At 39.2% G+C, this 23,230-nt stretch overlaps 1 protein-coding gene across 1 annotated transcript in view; it reads right to left on the reverse strand.

Moving 5' to 3' along the window:
• Positions 1–4,451: 4,451 nt before the first annotated feature.
• LOC136875022 (uncharacterized) overlaps positions 4,452–23,230 on the reverse strand; it is a 45,076-nt gene continuing 26,297 nt past the window's right edge. The window contains exon 4 of the mRNA XM_068227863.1: positions 4,452–4,618. Within this exon, the coding sequence (XP_068083964.1) occupies positions 4,452–4,618 (167 nt within the window). The remainder of the gene's footprint in view (positions 4,619–23,230) is intronic.

Below are 23,230 nucleotides of genomic sequence, written 5' to 3' on the forward strand. Positions count from 1 at the left end.
GAAAATGTACTCTGGTCAACTCCCAAACTTAAAGCCGTACTTTAAAAGAACAAGGGAGATGCTGCTTTTAGACAACTTCCATATTTATCTGGGAATATTAATTTCCTTCGAGGACCGTACATAACAAAATTTAGAGAAACGGGAATATTCCCTGCGTGTCTGCCTTCCGGGCTATTACAAGAGCGATATTTGAAAGTTATAATTTTTGTATACCATCTATGCAAAGCAAAGCAAATTCACCTCCGTACAGGCCATGAAGGCCCTTGGGGGAGTGGAAGGTAAAGTCTTCCACTATTTTTAACCTCGGCACGTGAAGGGGTAAAATGGTTAGCTCTACGCCCGGCCGCCTTTTCCCCCAGAAATTAACCTGTTACTCATTTTTGGTGTAGGTAGAGTGAACCTCAGCGCCATTTGCACCTCTGGAAGTGGAAATCTCGTTTCTTACATTTTACGACTTTCTGACGGGGATTCGAACCCACGTCCTTCCGGGCAAACCGAGCAGGCCTTTACCGCCCCGAATAAAAACATAACTCTTTACATTACTGTATAGTGCTTTTTCCATTTTTCGAGTAATGGAGATTTTTGCTAGTAAATTCGTATCACCGCATACGCTTTTGTCCACTAACGCATAGTCAATAGAGTGTCCTGTTGTATGTAGGTCCTAGAACGTAGATATCCTTCTCTCCAAATATGCCTTATCGTCACCGACATATATATTTGGAAGAAGGGGAAGAATCTCCCGGTGGTGGTAAGAGGGAACCGATGGTGCCTTAACCATTAAGTTGGAATTTAAATGCATGTAAATATCCCCATCTAGGGAACAAGTTGGCCGTACTCTTAGGGGCGCGCAGCTGTTAGATTGTATCCTGGAGATAGTGCGTTAGTACCCGACTGTTGGCAGCCCTGAAGGTGGTTTTCCATGTTTACCCATCTTCACACCAGGCAAATGCTCTGGCTGTACCTCAATTAAGGCCACGGCCACTTTCGTCCCACTCCTAGGCCTTTCTTATCCCATCTTCACCTTAAGACCTATCTGTGTTGGTGCGACGTAAAGCCAATTAAAATGAAACCTCCATTACGAAAGTTACTGCCTTCAAATGGTGTTACCTGAAAAGGACTGCTGTACATCCGGATGCGAATTAAGAAACTAGCGGATCGAGGCGAATCTTCCAGCAATCAAGCGAGAAGAGATGGTGTTCCCTCTTTGTTGAAGAGAATGTCTATTTTTGCAGAAACACAACAAATGTCCTGAGATTACAGCTATTGCATGACTGCGACAAGTGACCTCGTCCAAAGCTGACATATTGGCTTCCTTACGATATTTTATCAGCGGGCCATAATGAAATACACTGTTTTTTTTTGTCGTTCATCTGTAGTATGTTCCTTTGGACATGTAATATACTCCTGCGTGTTTGCCTGTCGTCTTCGGTCCCCTGTTGCATTGTCATGCGGTGTCTACCTGTGCCAGTAATCGCATAGGTATTCCTCTCGTCCTGGCCCTGGCGAACCTCGTTAACCTGCACCCGCTGGATCACATCTGCCATGCCAAGGTTAATTTGGTGAACTGCGTGATGGTGTCTTTCCCGGCCTCGCAACCGAGCCTCATTCTCGCCGAATGTTCCGCCCTCCCTGCACGCACCATGACGGGTCACGCTCCTCTACCAGCCTAAACTCGCTCTCTTCCTGGGACTGAGTCTCGAAGAAGGCTGCGTGCCGCTCCCCGTCCCGGGTCAAGCTCTCCTCTCTCATCATCAGACTACTTGTCCGGCTCCATGGCTAAATGTTTAGGGTGCTGGCCTTTGATCACAGGGGTTCCGGGTTCGATTCCCGGCAGGGTCGGGAATTTTAACCATCATTGGTTAATTTCCCTGGCACGGGAGCTGGGTGTATGTGTTGTCTTCATCATCATTTCATCCTCATGACGACGCACAGGTCGCCTACGGGCGTAAAAAAGAAGACCTGCACCCGGCGAGCCGAACCAGTCGTGGGATCTCCCGGCACTAAAAGCCATACGCCATTTCAGGAGGTGCTGCAGACTTCCACGCAGGTCCGGGCTTTCCCATTTCAGCATCCACATCGGATGCAAAATTTGGAATAATCTTAACCGAAATGGAAGCCCTCATACGCTTAGTACCGATTGAAACTCTTCCTAATATACTTTTCTTTTACGGGGGTACTTCTTAGCCCGGTACGTTAAAATAGTAATGTCAGAGGGAGAAAAGATCTACGAAGATTCCAAATAAATGTGCGTACAAAATCTCGTAGACAGATACTTAAAGTAATATTTGTATCGATAAAAGTGGCAAGGGATGGCAATGATATCCTCGGATAAGAGTAGGGTATGCCTTTGCTGGCGAGATGTAGTGTTTAGAGTGGCACTATGTCTTCTGGTAGGGGCTAGAATAAATTTGTTACTTTCATAGATCTGTCTGTCTCATCCTTGGCTTTGACAATATGAAAGTGACCGAGGTATGAGCAATGCTAGTAATACCATTTCTTGTGCAGCCAGTCCCTGTTATGAATGGTGTGAAAATATCGGTCATAGGGTCGGTTGGTGTGTGTATTTCAGTGGGCTTGGCAGACTGATATGTAATAGCAACGGCTGGCTCAGTGACGAAAGCAACGGGAAACTACCTCACTCCTCATTTCCCTAGTACGCCTCTTCAGTGAAGCCTAGGCCATCTATGACAGCTGATGGCGGAGCTGTTGAGGATCCAACCAGCCTTAGGGCTGACGACTGAACATACATACAAGAGTAGGGTGGTTTGAATTAGACGGAATTCATTAGAACACACTTTTTATTTAATACCTTATCTTCTTAAACAAACAACAGTCAGATTCACAAGCAGGGACTACTCAGTTGACATACGAGGTAAAGTTGCTCTACATCAATCTTGGACACATTAGACCAATGATTCCATAATATCTTCCCGAAAATGGTCTAAAATCCAATTTGAAGAAATCGAAGTAATGAATTCAAATTGAAGTATACGATACAATAACGTGTTAATGAGTCTTAAGTGAGAGGCTAGAATGAGTGCAACAAACTAATGTTTAATACGGAACGGATTTAAATAAAATGAAACTGTTACGATGTTTTGGTGGACCAGCAGAGGCGAAAGAAGGTGCGGGCTGGAATAGGTCTCAACTACGAAATTAAGGTTAATTTAAAATTTAACAAAGGTTATATTTTCTTTTCAAGATCAAGAAATAACAAGTACAACAGGTACCCAGTAGCATATCAACAAATTAAGAATGTACAATTACAGTTTGTTAGTGGATTTGGGCTTCGAGCCCCAGACTCACAATCCTTGAGCAATGAGCCCAACTTTACCTATGTACAAACTTCAACAAAGGGGCAGAAAACCCCAATCATGCCAAGGAGCACTTGCTCCCAATTACCCAGTTAAGCCTCCTCGAGGCACACAGAAAATCCATGTTTAAGAAAGAGCAAACCCGCTCTCAAAGTTCAAGCCTACTCAAAGGCCACACCAAACTCCACCTTCAATCTGCCCTCCAGGCACACTAGAACAGGAGTAATAATACCCAACCTACTGAGGCCTATTCAGTAAAGAAACAGGTCAATTAAATGGCCCAAAATTCTGAGTTGAATGGAGGCGTAGATTGCACTCCTAATACACTTTTAAAACCTACTTGGCACTAGGCCGCTTACGCAAGGGCTAATCCCATACCAAGGAGGTGACACGATAAGAAAACTTATTTACATTACGAAGAGAAGAAAAAGGGTAATGAAAACGTAGTCACCTCAAACCAATATGAGTGGGAGCTCGAGAGGGTTAGGCACTCTCTATCCCAATTTATAGTTAAAGAGCCTAATTTTTACCAAATGTCTATTACATTTTAAGGATAGGTTACATGAGAAAAGTTTCGAACCTGCCCCGACGGTCAAACTGCTGAGCTAGAAAGAAATAAAGTTATTAAATGGCCATTACCTTGTAGGAGAACTGCTGCCCGAAGAAAGAGGCGCTTCCCGCCCCCTGCTACATAATCACACACAAAGCAAGCAGTCGATGAAGTGAATCAATCAAACAAACAAACAACCAAAGGCACTCGTCCACACGTAGGAAATTTCTACTCATTTCGTCTCTGCGACCAAATGCTTGAGGTAGAAAGCGATTTCTTCACTCAAGATTCAGCAAAACGGCAATCAATTTGATTTGAAGCAAAGCTTACCTCGAGTTAAAGAAGTTTAAATTCACCACAAGAAAATATTGTGTCATCGGAGGTCAGTAAACAGTAGTTACAGGCATTGCTATGTCTTTAATAAATTGAGATTTTATTCAGCATTCACTTTGTATTATTCACCGAACCACAGCTACAATTTATTTTCAGATATTTTTCAAACAGCGTGAGTTACAAAACTGCATTACAAGGGGCAGGTGGTTTACCAGGTGAAATATTTTGTACTCAACGGATTTAATATGGAATAATTATTTCCTGAAGACTGTAAACAGTTTTTGCAAACTGCCTAATTTAAAAGTGTTAGGAATATCTCGGAGAAGACCATCTTTATTTGCACCGATGTAGTTCTGTCCGTTATTTCCATCAGGTTGTCCAGATACCCAACGCGAATACCCTGTTTTATCTAGCGGCTCACCTGGAAATATCAAACATACTTAAGGCACAAAAGAAATACTTCCATTACAACATATTTCACAGTTATTTAAAAGCTTCAAAAATTGCATATCATTCAAGTCCTATTTATTATTCACAGACTGTAATGATTTGATGATACGGTGTGATAGTATTGACACTGAAGCCATGAGGGAGGAATTAGGATTGGTACTGCCCCCATTATTGCCAAGCTAAGCCCAGCCAGTGAATGAGAGATCCCGGGGTGGACCGTTCGTTCCTGGATTTCCGGTTTTTAGAGGCATTTAAGGGCAAAAGTGGTGACGACCAAGCAAAACATTTAAAAACAACACTCTTACATTTATTAACATGAGCATCAAATAACAAAAATATCCTTGCTAGGATTTAATTACAATTAGCTTTCATAATGTCTGATCTTCCTGTAGCAATTAACAACCAAAATGTAATCCTCGTCCTCCAGTTTTACTGTTCTGGAATGAAAATTAACAAAAGATTAGGCCTTCGCTGCCTTAAAAAATTAAAATATTTAAATGAAAGTATCCAGAGATCTCAGTAAGGAATTACACAAAATTAGTAGGCAGCTATCTCGCTTATTATTCCATAATAAAATTAACTTAAAGTTCCACTAATTTACAGTAATCTCAGCACGTGGTCAATGTAAAATTCTGATGAATTTCAATAACTAAAGTGTATAACATCCATTAATAACACCAGTAGAAACTCAGATGAAAAAACAAAATTAATTCCAAAATTTATAATTAATTAATTATTATTATTATCATTATCTCCGACCTTATCTGTGTAGCATTCTACTTTATCATCACACGATCGTGTTTACAAATTAGTGTATCTGACTAAATAATTCTCATGGTAATTATAATTACAATTTTTCTAATTAAGTAGCCTTCCAATGAATTATTATTATCAACACTCGTTATCACCTAAATTCAAGCTTATTTTGCCGTTTGTGAACATTAAACATAGGGATATTTGCATGGCATTTAAAGTTTCAAGTCAGTTTGAAAATATTTTGGAACTTTAATATAAATGCTTTAAAATGTTCTCATATCCACGTATGAGTTAGTTTAAGATTAATTTATAAATCGCTTGCCTTTGCTGAAAAAAGTAACGAGACGATCTTTCGCCTAAATCTTTAGAAAATACAAATTAAATTCTAACCCGGTCTTACTCGGCACTAATCTTAACAAATTGTTCCTTAAGGTGTGCTAAACAAGTCATCATGGTGGCAAAACAACGTTGAACACAATCCGTGCCGTTGCACTAAATGCACGACCAAATTAAATTACATTAAACAATCGAAAACATGGAAAATATTCATAATTTAGCATCACCGCGTCAATCATATCCGGAGGATGAATTCGTGTCTGGAAATATTGTTACTCCAATAGTAGCTAGTGATCGAAATTCGTGGTATCACTTGACATGAAATACTCCTTAAATAGCAACGGAGATTCATCTAAATTTCTGGAATTAATTTGTAGATTCTAATAGAATTCCATAAATATCACCATCACATTGGTTACAACTCGCAAATGTAGCGTTCGTGAGCCTTAATCACATTATTATTACTCCCCATTCATGGAATGTATTCAACGTGTGCTCAAAATATATAATAAATCACATTGTGCTCCCAAAGACACAACAACAAGCCATTCACCAATAAATTCTCAAATTAATAAATTATTCAATTAATATCCCACAGAACTGCCATACTCCAGGCGCATCATGAACTGAGCACATTAAATCTCACATATAAGGAATCTAGGATAATTTATAGATCACGACCGATTAATTCCATACTTAACCCGACCTTTACTTGATCTTATTATTATTTGAAGTGGTTATTAGAACTAACAGTCCTCCTGAAATGTCGTGAAATTAGATGAATCGATCCTAAAGAATGCAAGTGATCTTAAAATGACACTAAATTCGACCCTATCTCACATATTTTACTTGTAATTCCAATCCAGATTATTTCCAATATCACAGGTAGACAAATGAAGTTTATCGCGTGGTCAGTGATTTTTAAATCTGTCTAAATCCTATGTATGAGAACTCATTCAAAGACAGACTACACAGCTAATCTAATAGATTTCAAATTTCAATCACACACACGTAACTCGACTACCATGACACCTCAGGAAGTGGAAAATGAAATACCTCAATCTACAACAAGAACTAATAAAGCTACGATTTAGAGAAGAAAGATCCTCTAGTTTTACAAAAATGAGAAAGAAAGTAAACAGTTAATGGTACTCAGGTTTAGCTGAGGTTCGATTCCAGGTTGAAGTCAGTCATTCCGGCATTTTCCCGGTCAGTCACCCTCTCCAGTCAGAAGTGCCTTACATGTTTAGAAGGTCATGGACACATGGCAGTAGACGTCCCACGATGAAATTGAGATGCACATTTTAGAGGAAGAATCCATCATGATATACACAGCGATTCACTGGGATGAATTTTGCCACGTTCCAGAAGTGTAACCTGTAACTAATACAACAGACATTAGAATGTGTATACACACGCTGGAATACTTAATGTTCTCGTTGAGAAATAAATTTAACTTGGTTCACTAATGTTGAGGTTCACTCCATAATATTTGATAATAAAATTACACTAATTTTTAGCAGAGCGGAAATCTGCTTACACGGCAGAATTTTCTCCCACGTGGTTCCTATGAAAGAGTAGCCTTGACCAGAGCAGCAGCAGAGCTCAACAAAGCAGAGAGAGATTTACTGCGAATATGAAGTTTTATAGTCTTCGCTCGGGAGGTGTGTACTTTTTAGAGACAATCATTGGTTCACGGGGCCTCTTGTAATTGGTCGTGACTGTTTCTCGAAGCTTGCCTGCTCACAGGTCGTCGGCGCGTGGCTCGTTGGGAATACTGGCTTGTCACGTGATCTACCCTGCACTCAGTCGAACACGGATCAATAAATTGTCCCTCTGAAGGACAGAAAAAAACAGTTCGGTGCTCACAAACAGCTTTCCAAATGATGAATACAACTCCCGGGGAACACTAAAACTTTTAATGTCGACTTGTCGCAAATAATCTAAAGCTAGCTAAACTTGAAGGGGACATTACCATAGGTGTTGATATGTTCTAAGATATCACGAATATAGTAAATTCAAAGATTTTGTGTGTAACAGTAGAGTCTACTGCAGTCCGATGAAGGGCATTTTAGAACTAGCAGAAGTCAGTGGTAATATGGTGCCCAAGGCTATAATAAAATGCCGGTCATGAGTTGTCGATATTATCATGCTGCATGTAGCCTACTATTCTACACAGTTTTGATAACCAACGAAGAAATTATTTGAGTTCAAAGTATTGGGTGTTGGACACCTTTTGGGGGTAGGTTTCTTACAACAGGATAAAGAAAAACTGTTCTATCAACATACTCACTAAAATTCTTCGTTTCTGACATGATGATGATGATAAATATTATTCCGATTATGGGGAACAGGAAAGAAGTCTCCCCGCAGGATGTGTTAAGAGTATTGATTAAATTCATCCGGGCGTTCCCTGGGCAACGACTACGACACTTCCTAGACGGTTGATTATCTCACAACAGAAGCATCTTTTGTAAACTTATCTAATGTCCTTTAATATGACAGCGAGGAAATATCAAAGTATGATCTTTTCACGCCCAAATTTACAAATCACATATTTTTAACACTGAAGGCATATTCTCATTTAAAGGAGAGTTGCTGAGCCATGTTTATAGAGAGCAAAACGTTGATTTTGCATGCATCCAGGAACCACACAGAGATATTAATTCTGTCAACGGCATTTTCAATAGAGGCTGAGATCGAAGTTATAACCTTCAACTTTCCAACTGTACAGTTACATCAATCTACAAGCCTCCAGACTCCAATTTCTCCTTCAAAGAATGAGTGAAATTTAGGAAACAAAAAGTGAATTTTGGGTGGGTGATTTTAATTGCCATAGTACCGAATGGGAATATGAACACAGTTATGACATTAGCGAGCTACTATAACACTAGGCAGATGCTATGGAACTACCTCTTATTCATGATAGTAAACTGCCACCTTCTCTTAACAGTGGCCTTTGGCGAAGAGGATATAATCCAGATTTGATCTTCGTCACTAGTAACATAGCACAACAATGCAGCCGGGTAGTATGCAATCCAGTCCCCAAGTCTCAACAAAGACCAATCATATGTCAGTTTCACTCCGCTATCCGACCTCAGTAAGTTCCCTTTCGTCTCAGATACAACTTACCAGACTGGTCAAAACTCTCTACCGTACTGGATGATATGGTGCAAAACACCAACCCAGTTACTGAAGCATATGAACAGTTCACTGAGGCTGTTAAGAAAAGTTCTCATAAATCAGTTCCCCGTGGATGTCGCACAAATTACGTCGAAGGTCTTAAAATGGATGCAGTCTTGCAACTAGAGGACTACTACAAGTTTCGAACAGAACCCAACGGGTGAGGAAACTATTAAAGCAGCGCATGCCCTAACTTCTCTATTAGCCTCATCGAAAAGAGAGAGCGATTAAAAGCTAATGGAAGAATTGTACATGACGCACAGCAGTCAAAAACCCTGGAGACTATTGTCGAAGCTGAGCAGAGATCCAACCATGAATAACACACATTCTTCGGTTACAGCCAATAAGATTGGCCACCAACTTCTCATGAATGGTAAAATAAAACAAGAAGTCTAAACCTGGAGAGCTATGTGGAAGGTATCTGCAGGTAGGGATGAAGAAACATCTGAGTTCATGCAACATTTCAAGATCACTGAGTTGGAAAATGCGATACTCAAAAGCAATTCAGCCGTAATCACTACCGATATGCATTCAGGGCAGTCACCGAGGTGGCGATTCCTAATCTGTTGTTTTCCCAGCATTTTCTTGAATGATTGCAAATAAATTCGAAATTTATTGAACATCTCCCTTGGTAAGTTAATCCAGTCACTAACTCCTCTTCCTATAAACGAACATTTGCCCTAATTTTCCCCTTGAATTCCATATTTATGTTCATATAGTAATCTTTCCTACATTTAAAGACACCAGTGAAACTTATTCGTCTACTGATGTCATTCCACGCCATCACTCCACTCACAGCTCGGAACATACCACTTAGTCTAACAGCCCGTCTCCTTTCTCCCAATTCTTCTCAGCTCAAACTCGGCAACATATTTGTAACGCTTCTGTTATATCGGACATCACCCACAACAAATCGAGCTGCTTTTCTTTGGATTTTTTCGAGTTCTTGATCAAGTAATCCTGGTGAGTGCCCCATATAATGGAATCATATTCTAGTTGGGGTCTTACCAGAGACTTATATGCCTTCTCCTTTACATTATTACTACAACCCCTTAATACCCTCATAACCATGTGCAGAGATCTGTACCCTTTATTTAAAATCATATTTATGCGATTACCCCAATGAAAATCTTTCCTCATATTAACAACTAGCTACTTACATTGATCCCCAAAAGGAACTTCCACGCCATCAATTCAATAATTAAAACTAGAAGACTTTTCCTATTTGTGAAACTCACAACCTGACAAATAACCCCCGTTTATCGTAAAACCATTGCCTTCTGTCCATCTCAAAACATTGTCCATGTCATTTTGCAGTTGCTCATGAAGTTGTAACTTATTTATTCCTCTATAAAGAATAACATCATCTGCAAAATGTCTTATCTCTGATTCCACTTCCACACTGAGTGAGCAAATGTCATGTGATAGCAGAGCACTGATGCGCAGGTGTGTTGTCTGCGCACCACACGCCCACTCTGCCAGTGGAAGTTGTATAGGAGACCTTGTGAGCAGTGGCTGTGCATGTGACAGGTGTAACATGGAACGTCGTCGTGAGCTGACACCCTTCGAACCGGTATGGTGGTCGGTGCCCGACACATGGGAAGTGCGATTTCGGAAGTGGTGCGGAAATTCGGTTTCACACGATCAACTGTGTCCAGGGTGTATCGTGAATGGTTGAATGCGGGTGTGACCGTCCACAACAGACGAACGACTGGCCGTCCAGCCACCCTCGATGACCGTGACCGGCGACATCTGAGACGAATTGTCAATAGTGACAGACGGGCAAACGTGCCACAAATCACGGTTCAATTCAACACAGGGCGTGCTAGACACCTCTCCCAGTGGACAATCCGTAGGAACATGGGTTCTATGGGGTATGGGAGCCGGCGCCGCACCCGGGTGCCACTGTTAACCCAACGTCATCCGGCACAACGACGCGCATTTGTCGCCAGTCACCAGCGATGGACACTAGAACAATGGTGTAACGTGATATGGTCGGAAGAATCACGATTTCAACTGCACCATGCCGATGGGAGGCACCGTGTATGGCGCAGACCACTTGAAGCGATGGATCCCTCCTGCCTCGAGGGTGTGGTCCAGGGCGCTAGTGTCTCTGTTGTGGTCTGGGGTGCATTTTCCTGGTATGGAATCGGCCCCCTAGTTGTTATGGAAGAGACTATGAATGGTACGCGGTATGATGTGCTGCTCGGAGCCCATCTCCACCCAGTTTTGGCCGTCCTGCGCCCAGACGGTTCAGCGGTGTTTCAAGATGATAACGCGCCGCCACATCGTTCCCACGTCGCCCGGGAATGGTTCCAGGAACACGCAGCGGAGGTCCAACGACTGCCATGGCCACTCAGGAGCTGCGATGTGAATCCTATCGAGCACATCTGGGATGTCCTGGAACGCGGGCTCCGTGCCATGGATCCTGCACCCACGAACACACCAGCATTGGCGGCCCCTCTGCAAACGATTTGGTGTCAGCTGCGTCCAGAGGACTACCAGAGACTTGTCGACTCCCTTCCACGGCGTCTCACTGCAGTTGCAAGGCCAGAGAAGGCCCACGCGCTATTAGGTGACTATCCCATGACATTTGCTAAGTTAGTGTATATAAGAAAGTATAAAGGTCCAATAATACTGGCTTGAGGAAGTCCCCTCTTAATTATTACAGGGTCAGATAATGATTTGCCTATTCTGATTGTGTGAGTTCCATTTTCCAAAAATATAGCCACCAATTCAGTCACTCTTTTGTCTAATCCAATTGCACTCATATTTGCCAATATTCTGCCAGGATCTACCCTATCATGTGCCTTAGCTAGGCCAATCGCGATGCAGTCCATTTGACCTCCTGAATCCCAGACATCTACTATATCTTGCCAGAATGGTAAAAGTTGGATTCAATGGAATAACGTTTCCTAAAACCAAACTGCCTCCTATCGAACGAGTTATTAATTCCACGAACATGTCTAATCTATCCAATAATATTTAAATGTCTGTTTGTAATTGCAAAATAACAGCATTTTACTAACTGCATATGAAAGTATATACGGTACTTAAAATTAATTACTAAATTTTACAGTTTTTGTGTGCCTGTCTTTCTTTCTGTTTGTTTTGGCTAATCTCCGAAACTGTTTGTTTGTTCTGGCTAATATCCGAAACGGTTGAAGTGATTTTGAAGGGGCTTCGACTGGCAGATAGCTGATTGTATAAAGAGTAACTTAGGCTGCTTTTAAACTTTCTGTCTGTCTGTCTGTTTGTCTGATTGTTCAGGCTAATCTTAGAAACGGTTGACCTATTTTGACGGGACTCTCACTGGCAGATAGCTGATGGTAAAAAGAGCAACTTAGTCTACTTTTAAATAAAAAAATATAGAGGTGGGGGAGCGACGAGGGGGAGATATAAAAATAATAGGTGAAATATCGAATCTGATGGACAGGGCTCAAAGTCGTCCACTTCGTAGGTCATATAATGTAAAGCAGCTTTGGACAAGGAATAGCCGAATCTTTACAAGACAAAGTGATAATTCACCAGTTGTCAATATTTCCTGTGAAGAAGACATCAGAAAAATCAAGAACACTATTAATATTGTGTAATGTGTTTATTAGATAAAGAATTTATAATTTATTATCAAAACGCACGTGAATTAAGATCTAAAACACATACTTTATATACCTGTACATTATCCAAGAATTTTGATATAATATGTCTGACTGAGACTTGGCTGAATGATGCTTTACATAATTCTGAGCTATTTGATTATAGGTATACAATACTTCGTAAGGACAAGAATGCCCTAACTAGTTGCAAAATGTATAGCGGTGAAGTCCTGATTGTTGCTAAGGCAACATTTAATCCAGAAATGGTTCATTCATTAGACTCAACTACTGAGTCAGTACGGGGTTAAATCAAATACAGTAGAGACAACACGCGACACTCGGCGAGATATCGAGGGACAGCGATTAGTGCTCTATCCAGCGGATTGATCTGAGAGTTACTGATTCTGTCATAGGAGCACGTGTATTTGTCAAATTTTTGGTGTCATTAATGCATTGGCTTTAAGTTAACATAAGTAAATAGCGTGTGTCATTCCTTTATATCTCCTCTTAATATGAGTGGAAGGATATGTGCTGTGTTTGGCTGCAATAACTCTGATGTGCAGAAGGATTCGGGGTTTTTCTTCCGTTTCCCTCCTGACAAGAAAGTGTAAGCAAATATTTTGTTTGCATATATATTCTTCCAGTTACAAATAGAGTTTTATAGTACTTCCTAAACTTCTGACTTGCGCGACCCATATTTTAACTGGCTTAAAATATAATAAGCTTATTTTGCTGTGTAGTTCAGCAGTTAACCTTCAATACCCATGTGTTGTTGTAGGTGTAATCTGTGGGTTCGATTTAATTCAGGAAAATACATATGCAGATGTGTGTGGCTTGTTTTGTTCCAAGTTACCCCATTTGGAATGCCGTAATGCGTTGTCAAGCACTGAAGAAAATATGGGTGATTTAAGAAATGTATATATTTTATTGAAACAAACCTCTGCGAACCATGTGACCTTGCCGCGGTGGGGAGGCTTGCGTGTCCCAATGATGCAGATAGCCGAGCCGCAGGTGCAACCATATCGGATGGGTATCTGTTGAGAGACCAGACTAACGAATGGTTCATCGAAAGGGGGTAGCAGCCTTTCGGCAGTTGCAAGGGCGGCAGTCTAGATGATTGACTGATACGGCCTTGTAATAATACTCAACATGGCTTAGCTGTGTTGATACTGCTACACGGCTGAAAGCAACGGGAAACTACAGCCGTAACTACCTCCCGAGGACATGCAGCTCTCTCTGTATGAAGGATGTACTGATGATGGCTTCCTCCCGGGTAAAATATTCCGGAGGTAAACTAGTCCCCCATTCGGATCTCCGGGTGGGGACTACACGAGAGGGGGCGATCATCAGGAAGATGGATACTGACATTCTGCGAGTCGGAGCGTGGAATGTTAGAAGTTTGAATCGTTGTGGTAGGTTAGAGAATCTGAAAAGGGAGATGGATAGGCTAATGTTAGATGTAGTTGGTATAAGTGAAGTACGTTGGCAGGAAGAACAGGATTTTTGGTCAGGCGACTACCGAATTATCAACACGAAATCAAACAGGGGAAATGCAGGAGTTGGTTTAATAATGAATAAGAAAATAGGGCAGCGGATAAGCTACTACGACCAGCATAGTGAAAGAATTATTGTCGCCAAGATAGACACCAAACCAATGCCCACCACAATAGTGCAGGTCTATATGCCTACTAGTTCAGCGGACGATGAAGAAATTGAAAGAATATATGAGGAGATAGAAGATTTAATACAATATGTCAAAGGTGACGAGAATCTAATTGTGATGGGAGACTGGAATGCAGTGGTAGGCCAAGGAAGAGAAGGTAGCACAGTAGGAGAATTTGGATTGGGACAAAGGAACGAAAGAGGAAGTCGGCTGGTTGAATTCTGCACTGATCATAATTTAGTCCTCGCCAATACTTGGTTCAAACACCACAAACGACGGCTGTATACGTGGACGAGACCTGGAGACACTGGAAGGTATCAAATAGACTTCATTATGATTAGGCAGAGATTCAGAAACCAGGTGTTGGATTGCAAAACTGTCCCAGGAGCAGACGTGTACTCTGACCACAACTTGTTGGTCATGAAATACCATCTGAAGTTGAAGAAATTGAAGAAAGGAAAGAATGCAAAAGGATGGGATCTAGACAAGTTGAAAGAAAAGAGTGTAAGGGATTGTTTCAAGGAACATGTTGCACAAGGACTAAATGAAAAGGCCGAAGGAAACACAGTAGAGGAAGAGTGGAGAGTCATGAAAAATGAAGTCAGTAGGGCTGCTGAAGAAATGTTAGGAAGGAAGAAAAGATCAACTAAGAATCAGTGGATAACTCAGGAGATACTAGACCTGATTGATGAACGACGAAAATACAAGAATGCTACAAATGAAGAGGGCAGAAAAGAATACAGGCGATTAAAGAATGAAGTGGATAGAAAGTGCAAGGTAGCTAAAGAAGAATGGCTGAAGGAGAAGTGCAAGGATGTTGAAGGCTGTATGGTCCTGGGAAAGGTAGATGCTGCATATAGGAAAATCAAGGAAACCTTTGGAGAAAGGAAATCTAGGTGCATGAATATTAAGAGCTCAGATGGAAAGCCACTTCTAGGGAAAGAAGACAAAGCAGAAAGATGGCAGGAGCATATCGAACAGTTGTATCAAGGTAACGATGTAGATAATTTGGTTCTGGAACATGAAGAGGCTGTTGATGCTGATGAAATGGGAGACCCAATTTTGAGGTCAGAGTTTGACAGAGCTGTGAGTGACCTAAATAGGAACAAGGCACCTGGAATTGATGATATTCCCTCTGAATTACTGACTGCCTTAGGAGAAACCAGCATGGTAAGGTTATTTCATTTAGTGTGCAAGATGTATGAGACAGGAGAAGTCCCATCCGATTTTCGGCAGAATGTTGTTATACCTATTCCCAAGAAAGCCGGTGCTGACAGGTGTGAAAACTACCGCACCATTAGTTTAGTATCTCATGCCTGAAAAATTTTAACACGTATTATTTACAGAAGAATGGAAAAACAAATTGAAGCTGAGTTGGGGGAAGATCAATTTGGCTTCAGAAGAAATGTAGCAACACGTGAAGCAATCCTGACTTTACGTCTGATCTTAGAGGATCGAATCAAGAAGGACAAGCCCACGTACATGGCATTCGTAGATCTAGAAAAGGCATTCCATAATGTTGATTGGACCAGGCTATTTATGATTCTGAAGATGATAGGGATCAGATACCGAGAACGAAGAATTATCTACGACCTATACAAAAATCAGTCTGCAGTGATAAGAATCGAGGGCTTTGAAAAAGAAGCAGCAATCCAGAAAGGAGTGAGGCAAGGCTGCAGTTTGTCCCCTCTCCTTTTCAATGTTTACATAGAACAGGCAGTAAAGGAAATCAAAGAGAAATTTGGAAAGGGAATCACAGTCCAAGGAGAGGAAATCAAAACATTGAGATTTGCCGATGATATTGTTATTTTATCTGAGAGTGCAGAAGATCTCGAGAAGTTGCTGAATGGTATGGATGAAGTCTTAGGTAAGGAGTACAAGATGAAAATAAATAAGTCCAAAACAAAAGTAATGGAGTGCAGTCGAACGAAGGCAGGTGATGTAGGAAATATTAAATTAGGAAACGAAGTCTTAAAGGAAGTAGATGAATATTGTTATTTGGGTAGTAAAATAACTAACGATGGCAGAAGTAAGGAGGACATAAAACGCAGACTAGCACAAGCAAGGAAGAGCTTTCTTAAGAAAAGAAATTTGCTCACTTCAAACATTGATATCGGAATTAGAAAGATGTTTTTGAACACTTTTGTGTGGAGCGTGGCATTGTATGGAAGTGAAACATGGACGATAACTAGCACAGAAAGAAAGAGAATAGAAGCTTTTGTAATGTGGTGTTACAGAAGAATGCTGAAGGTTAGATGGATAGATCGAATCACGAATGAAGAGATACTGAATCGAATTGTTGAGAGGAGATAGATTTGGCTAAATTTGACGAGAAGAAGAGATAGAATGATAGGACACATCTTAAGACATCCAGGACTTGTTCAGTTGGTTTTTGAAGGAAGTGTAGGTGGCAAGAACGGTAGGGGTAGACCAAGGTATGAATATGACAAACAGATTAGAGCAGATGTAGGATGCAATAGTTACGTAGAAATGAAAAGGTTAGCACAGGATAGGGTGGCATGGAGAGCTGCATCAAACCAGTCTATGGACTGATGACTCAAACAACAACATGATGATGCAAATTTACTTTACACTAATGTAATGGCATTATGGCAAGCATTGCTTATAGGAAAAGGTTGAATGTATTTGAGGCAAATTTATAGATTTTCTTTCTGTTAGTAGGCTTCAAGTTAAAAGGAAAATTGTCCAGCTCTTAAGTGTAAATTCATTGAATCATGTGTGTAAGGAATGTGCTGATATTTTTTTGACAAGTGTTTTAATGCGATGATACAATGCTTTTAAGTGAGAAAAAAGACAAATCTAGCCATGAACGTTCAGGCAAGAATGCTAAAGCTAAAAATTAGTGCATATATGAAAGATCAAGTCCTTTCACAGCAGGCCATATCACATCTTGATTATATGTCTAACTTCAGTCTTTAAATAATAACCTGCTAAATAATTCTTCATTCATTTAGCCAGAATTGCTTTAGCAACTTTGAAGTTAATATCTTGGTAACACTATCCTTCTAGACGTAATTTATTTATCCATTTCCGTACATACATTTCCATTGATATTTGAATTTAGCGCGAATTTTCAGGTAACGCCACTAGGAGCGTCACTTGCGACTTGTCTCCCATTTTAACAAGGCTAAATCCGGAAGTGTCGCGTATTGTCTCTGCTGTATTTGGTTAAATTTACCTTCAACAATGACAAGTACCATATCTGCACTGTTTACATTCCTCCGAATTCACATTTAGATGCCTACTTAGAATGTTTTAGTAAGTTAGAACAATATATTAATTTACTTGGAAATAACATTATTATTTTTTTGCTAGGGGCTTTACGTCGACACAGATAGGTCTTACGGCGACGATGGGATAGGAAAGGCCTAGGAGTTGGAAGGAAGCGACCGTGGCCTTAATTAAGGTACAGCCCCAGTATTTGCCTGGTGTGAAAATGGCAAACCACGGAAAATTATTTTCAGGGCTGCCGATAGTGGGATTCGAACCTACTATCTCCCGGATGCAAGCTCACAGCCGCCTCTACGCGCACGGCCAACTCGCCCGGTAATTATTATTTTTGGTTACTTTAATACCACTGAAATAGTTGACAGCACGTATGATTTGAGTAAAGGATGTAACAGAAGTCAAGAATTAAGCAGGGTATTACATTTTTTCAATCTCCACTCTGTTAACAATGTACAGAATAGTAATAATAAGACACTTGATATTGTGATAACAATAATATATTAGGCGTACGTATTGTTGAAGAAATTGATACAATTATTCCAAAAGACGGGTATCATTCTTCTCTTCAGATAATACTTAATATTAACCGAAATAGGGGAAAATAAAATAACCATCATAGGAGGTATAATTTCGCAAATACCGAGCTGGATAGCTGCACTCGCTTAAGTGCGGCCAGTATCCAGTATTCGGGAGATAGTAGGTTCGAACCTCACTGTCGGCAGCCCTGAAAATGGTTTTCCGTGGTTTCCCACTTTCACACCAGGCAAATGCTGGGGCTGTACCTTAATTAAGGCCACGGCCACTTCCTTCCCACTCCCAGGCCTTCCCTGTCCCATCGTCGCCATAAGACCTATCTGTGTCGGTGCGACGTAAAGCAACTACTGTAGCAAAAAGAAAAATTCGCAAAGACTTATTTTGATAAGGTTTACAGTCTGTTGAAGGAAACTGATTGGGTTAATGTTAAAGAATGCAGAGATGTTAACTTAGTCAGACCTCTTTCCTATTATACAATGTATGCTGAATTGGATCAATGAGTTACGAAAACGAAAAGCTACAAGAAAAGTATCCCATATAGTTTACAAAGGATATTACATGTAATATTAAATTAAAATAAAAGTTAGAAATAATAAAAATTCTGAGAATGTAATGCATATATTTAAAACTCTCAGAGCAAAAATGGAAAGAGAGGTAACTATTGCATACAACCAATATACCCAGAAGATTGAAAATAATGTGAGTAATGATTTTAATATATCGTGGAACTTTATTAATAACAAGAGGAGATGCTTAAAATTAAAAAAGTTAACCCACAGTTTGAATTTCAAGGTTGTCTGTTACAATCCCCAGATGACATAACTAATGGATTTGCAGACTATTTCAAAACTATATATTCTGAGGAAAAGGCTAAATATAATTTGGAATTTAGGAATAATGATAACTTAAACGAAATAGGTGTACTTAATATAGCGCATATAACTATAGAAGAAGTTCTTAAAGCAATTGACCACCTAAAACCGAAGAAATCAGTATGACCTGATGATATTCCCTCATACATTTTGAAAGGTTGTAGATAAGTGTTAGTATATCGTTTAATCATTCTCTTCAAACTAATTGTAAAAAAAACAGAGACATTCCCTGACTTGTGGAAACATACCAAGGTTACTCCTGTATATAAACGTGGAGATATCAAATTGTTCAGTAATTATAGACCTGTTACTATTGTTTGTGCCCCAGCCAATTTTTTGAAATTATATTGTACAAACAAATTTATGATCATGTTAGAAATAGTATCTCACCGAGACAACATGGATTCATGGCGAGAAGATCAACTGAAACAAATCTTTGCAACTTTACTGAATATGTATCCGCTAGCTTAGATGAATATACACAGGTTGATGTAATTTATACTGATTTTCTAAAAGATTTTGACAAGTTTAAACATGATTACTTAGTAAATAAATTTTATTCCCTTGGAATTTCCACTACATTACAAAACTTATTGGTATCGTGTTTAAAGGATAGAACTCAGGTTGTAAGTTAAAAATGTCGTATATCTTCCAAATTTTATGTGAATTCTGGAGTTTCTCAAGGATCTAATTTGGGGCCTTTGCTATTTCTTTAATGACATCACCTTAAATTCTTATTTTTACTGATGATATTAAAATACAAAAATCTATTAAAACAGTATCTGATTGTCAACAACTACGAAACGATTTTTATTCTCTTGTAGGATGGAGCAAAGAAATAAAGCTAAATTTTAATATAGGTAATTGTGCAGGCATGACATTTATGCGGAAAAAATACGGAGGATTAAATATAACTATGCAATGGATACTGACATATTAACTCGTGTCAAGACGAAAATGGATTTAAGAATAACATTCAATGAAGATTTAGGATTCAACGAGCATATTCAAAAAATTACGAATAATGCTCCAAAAATGTTAAGCTTCATTGTATGGAATTCATTATCGTTTCGTCCAAAGACACTATTAACCTTGTTGAGCTCATTTTTAAGGTCCAGTCTTGAGTATAGCTCAATTATCTGGAACCCAATGACCACAAATAATATCAACCTTTTCGAGAGTGCTCAAAACAAGTTTTATAAATTCATGACTTATAAAATCATAGGAAATTACCCAACCTTCATGAATTATTCAGGTATACTGAAGGAACGTGTTGTGTACAGCTTGCGCCACAGATGAAGTTGCAAAGATTTGACTTTCCTGTATAAAATAATTAATTTTTAGTTGATGACTCTAACAAATTGAAGTCAATGATATTCTATGTGCCACATAAACTAAGTCGTCCTAGAAATATATTATTTATATCAAAGGCTAAGACTGAAATGCATAATAACTCTCCAATTAACAGAGCAATGAGACTCTACAATAATATTCATCTCTATGTTGATATTTTTAGTATGGCCGATATTATATTCACTTCGTCATGAAACACTGTACTTCTGAATATAATTTAGTAGATTATGATTTTAAAAAAGGGAAACTAGTATGAATTAGTATAAATATTTTAAACCATGTTTTAAATGTATTACATTCAAGTGGAAAGCCTGTTAATATTATTATACTAATATTATATTAATACTAAACTATGCATTTTATTAATTTTAATTGGAATTTATTAGTACTCTAATGTAATATTTAGTTATCTTAACCTTAATGATTTTGTTTCTTAGTAAGTATTACAAGAGTGTGTTTTTTAGTATTGACAAATGCACTATGAAGAACAAAACTTATTTCAATCGAACCCGTGAACAGAACAATGCAAGACCTCAGAGGTTATACTCTATTATTTGGAGGAGTAACATTTGTATTCGTTGGAGATTTCAGACAAGTATTACCAATTGTCACTAAAGGTACGCGAGCGGATGAAATTAATGCCTCCTTAAAACGTTCTGTAATTTGGAGATATTGTAAAATACTTCCTTAAAAAAAACATGAGGTCAAATTCAGCTGATTCAACATTTAGCAAAATTCTCCTTAATGTTGGAGAGGGGAAGAGTCCAGAAGTGAATGACACTCATGATATAGAACTACCTGCCGGTATTTGTCAAGTCATGGCGAACATTGAAACTTGAAAAAATGGTATTTACGGTGATATTCACAATATGAATATGAGGGAAACTTCGTGGTTGTGTGAAAGACCAATTTTACCACCAATGAATGACCAGGTTACTGCGCTTAATCTGCGCATCTTAGATAAGCTTCCTGGTGAATCATAAACATACATTTCAATCAATACAGTTTGCAATCCGGATGAAGCGTTTAATTGTACAACACAATTTTTAAATAGAATAATTGTGCATTGTCTACACCCTCACAAACTATAACTTAAGATTTTCGTCCCCATCATACTACTCCGTAATTTAAACCTACCGAAACTTTGCAATGGTACTAGATTGCGAGTAGTATCATTGTAAAGAAACGTTATAGAAAGTCGTACAATATCCGGATGCGGAAAGGGTGAGACGGTATTTATGCCACGGATTTCCATTATACTGTCGAATTTTGGCTTCGATTTCAAGCAGTTTCCTGTCAATATCAGCTTTGAATGATAATCAACAGGTCACACGGCCAAACGTTGAGCAAAGGTGGCATAGATTTATCTAAGGGTTGTTTTACCCATGGGCAGCTATACGTCGAATGTTCACGAGTGAGGGATGCCGCTGGAGTTGTTGTTTTAGCCCAAGAGAATCGTACACCAAACATTGTATGTAAAGAGTTTTCCAATGAGATTAATACGAAAAGCAATATATATATCAAACCATTTCAAACGTTGACAAGGAAGCTTTATAAGTCAAAACAGCCCAAGGAAATCGTACAACAAATATTACATTAAAGAGCTTTTTCAAATGAGATTAATACGAAAAGCCTAAAATATATTAAAAATACATCAAATGTTGACAAGGAAGCTTTATAAGTCACAAAGAAAATTCAACGCGTTCGAAGTCGCGGGCACAGATATTAAAAATAAAAGTACTTTATTTCATCCAATTTACCTATGTAAAAACCATCTGTAATAATAAAATATGTTTCATTTTACTTTTAAATATATAGTTTAAAACATCTAACTGCTGAATTAATAAACACGGGTGAAGCCACGGGTACATGCTAGAAAAAAATAAAGGATTCCTTCCCAAAGCTTACATGCAATGCATGTCAAACTGACTGGCCAGCTTTACGTCTATCACCTTTTCCTTTATACACAGTGGCTACTGTAGCAACTCTCCATTCATTTGTTATACCTCCTTAATGCAAACAATAATCAAATTACCCCAGATGTGATACTGTACTATATCCCCTGAAATCTAATTATTCCAGCTGCATTTTTGGTTTTCAACTTTTGTACCTTATTGTAAACTAGCTGATATACCTGTACTTCACTACGGATTTCTACATGTATACAGAATTCTAGGTTAGGTTGTGTAGTCGTTGAGGGTAAGATTGTATTAAATTGCATAGCTCTTACCGTTACACCAGAGGCATAATGGGGATGTCACCAAACGTCTGTAACATCTTTAGTTTTTGAGATATATGTATCCTCATACAAACGTCTTTTCTCATCTATAGACTGGGTTAGGGAATTTTCATTGTAATGGTAGTACCTCTTGCCTACCATCAGTTACAATCAAGTTGAGCAATTTTCATTATAATGGCAGGCACTCACTCTCCACCTGACTGTTTACATCATCATAAAGACTACCTTAGTGGTTTTCCCAACTGAAATGAACACAGGTCATTACAATGACGTCAGTAGGAATGTCGCGCTTAAAAAGTAATTCTCTCATACGAAATACTCGATCAAATTTTAAAAAAATCCTCACCTTTAACGAACAGTAGTATGCTGCCGATCTAACAGCCCAAAGTTCTAGACCTGGAATGACCAGGCCGCAGACAACTGTGAACACTCCTCTGCCGTATTCCGTTAAGTTTGCATACTGCTCATTCATTTCAGCGGGTCGGAGTAGAAATCGAATTGCTGGAATGCTATGATGAACAGTGTGTTACGTACCAGTAGTATTATAATATTTATGAACCAGAGGAAATACATTCTAAAGAAGAAAGTTACCTAACTACCCGGATATTTCCTGCCAATATTTAGGCAGGCTGTTATATTCGATACGGAGCAGTAATCCCATCTATCTGAAATGAGTGACAGCATAAGAGACAAAGAACATCACAACAAAGAGTGGTCAATGTAATGCTATTGTTGATAAATTTTATGAGCTTTCAATATTACGTAGTAGCCTACTTTTCGATAGGACCGATAACATAGGTAT

This window comes from Anabrus simplex, chromosome 5 (genome assembly GCF_040414725.1).
Source record: "Anabrus simplex isolate iqAnaSimp1 chromosome 5, ASM4041472v1, whole genome shotgun sequence".
Lineage (NCBI taxonomy): Eukaryota > Metazoa > Arthropoda > Insecta > Orthoptera > Tettigoniidae > Anabrus > Anabrus simplex.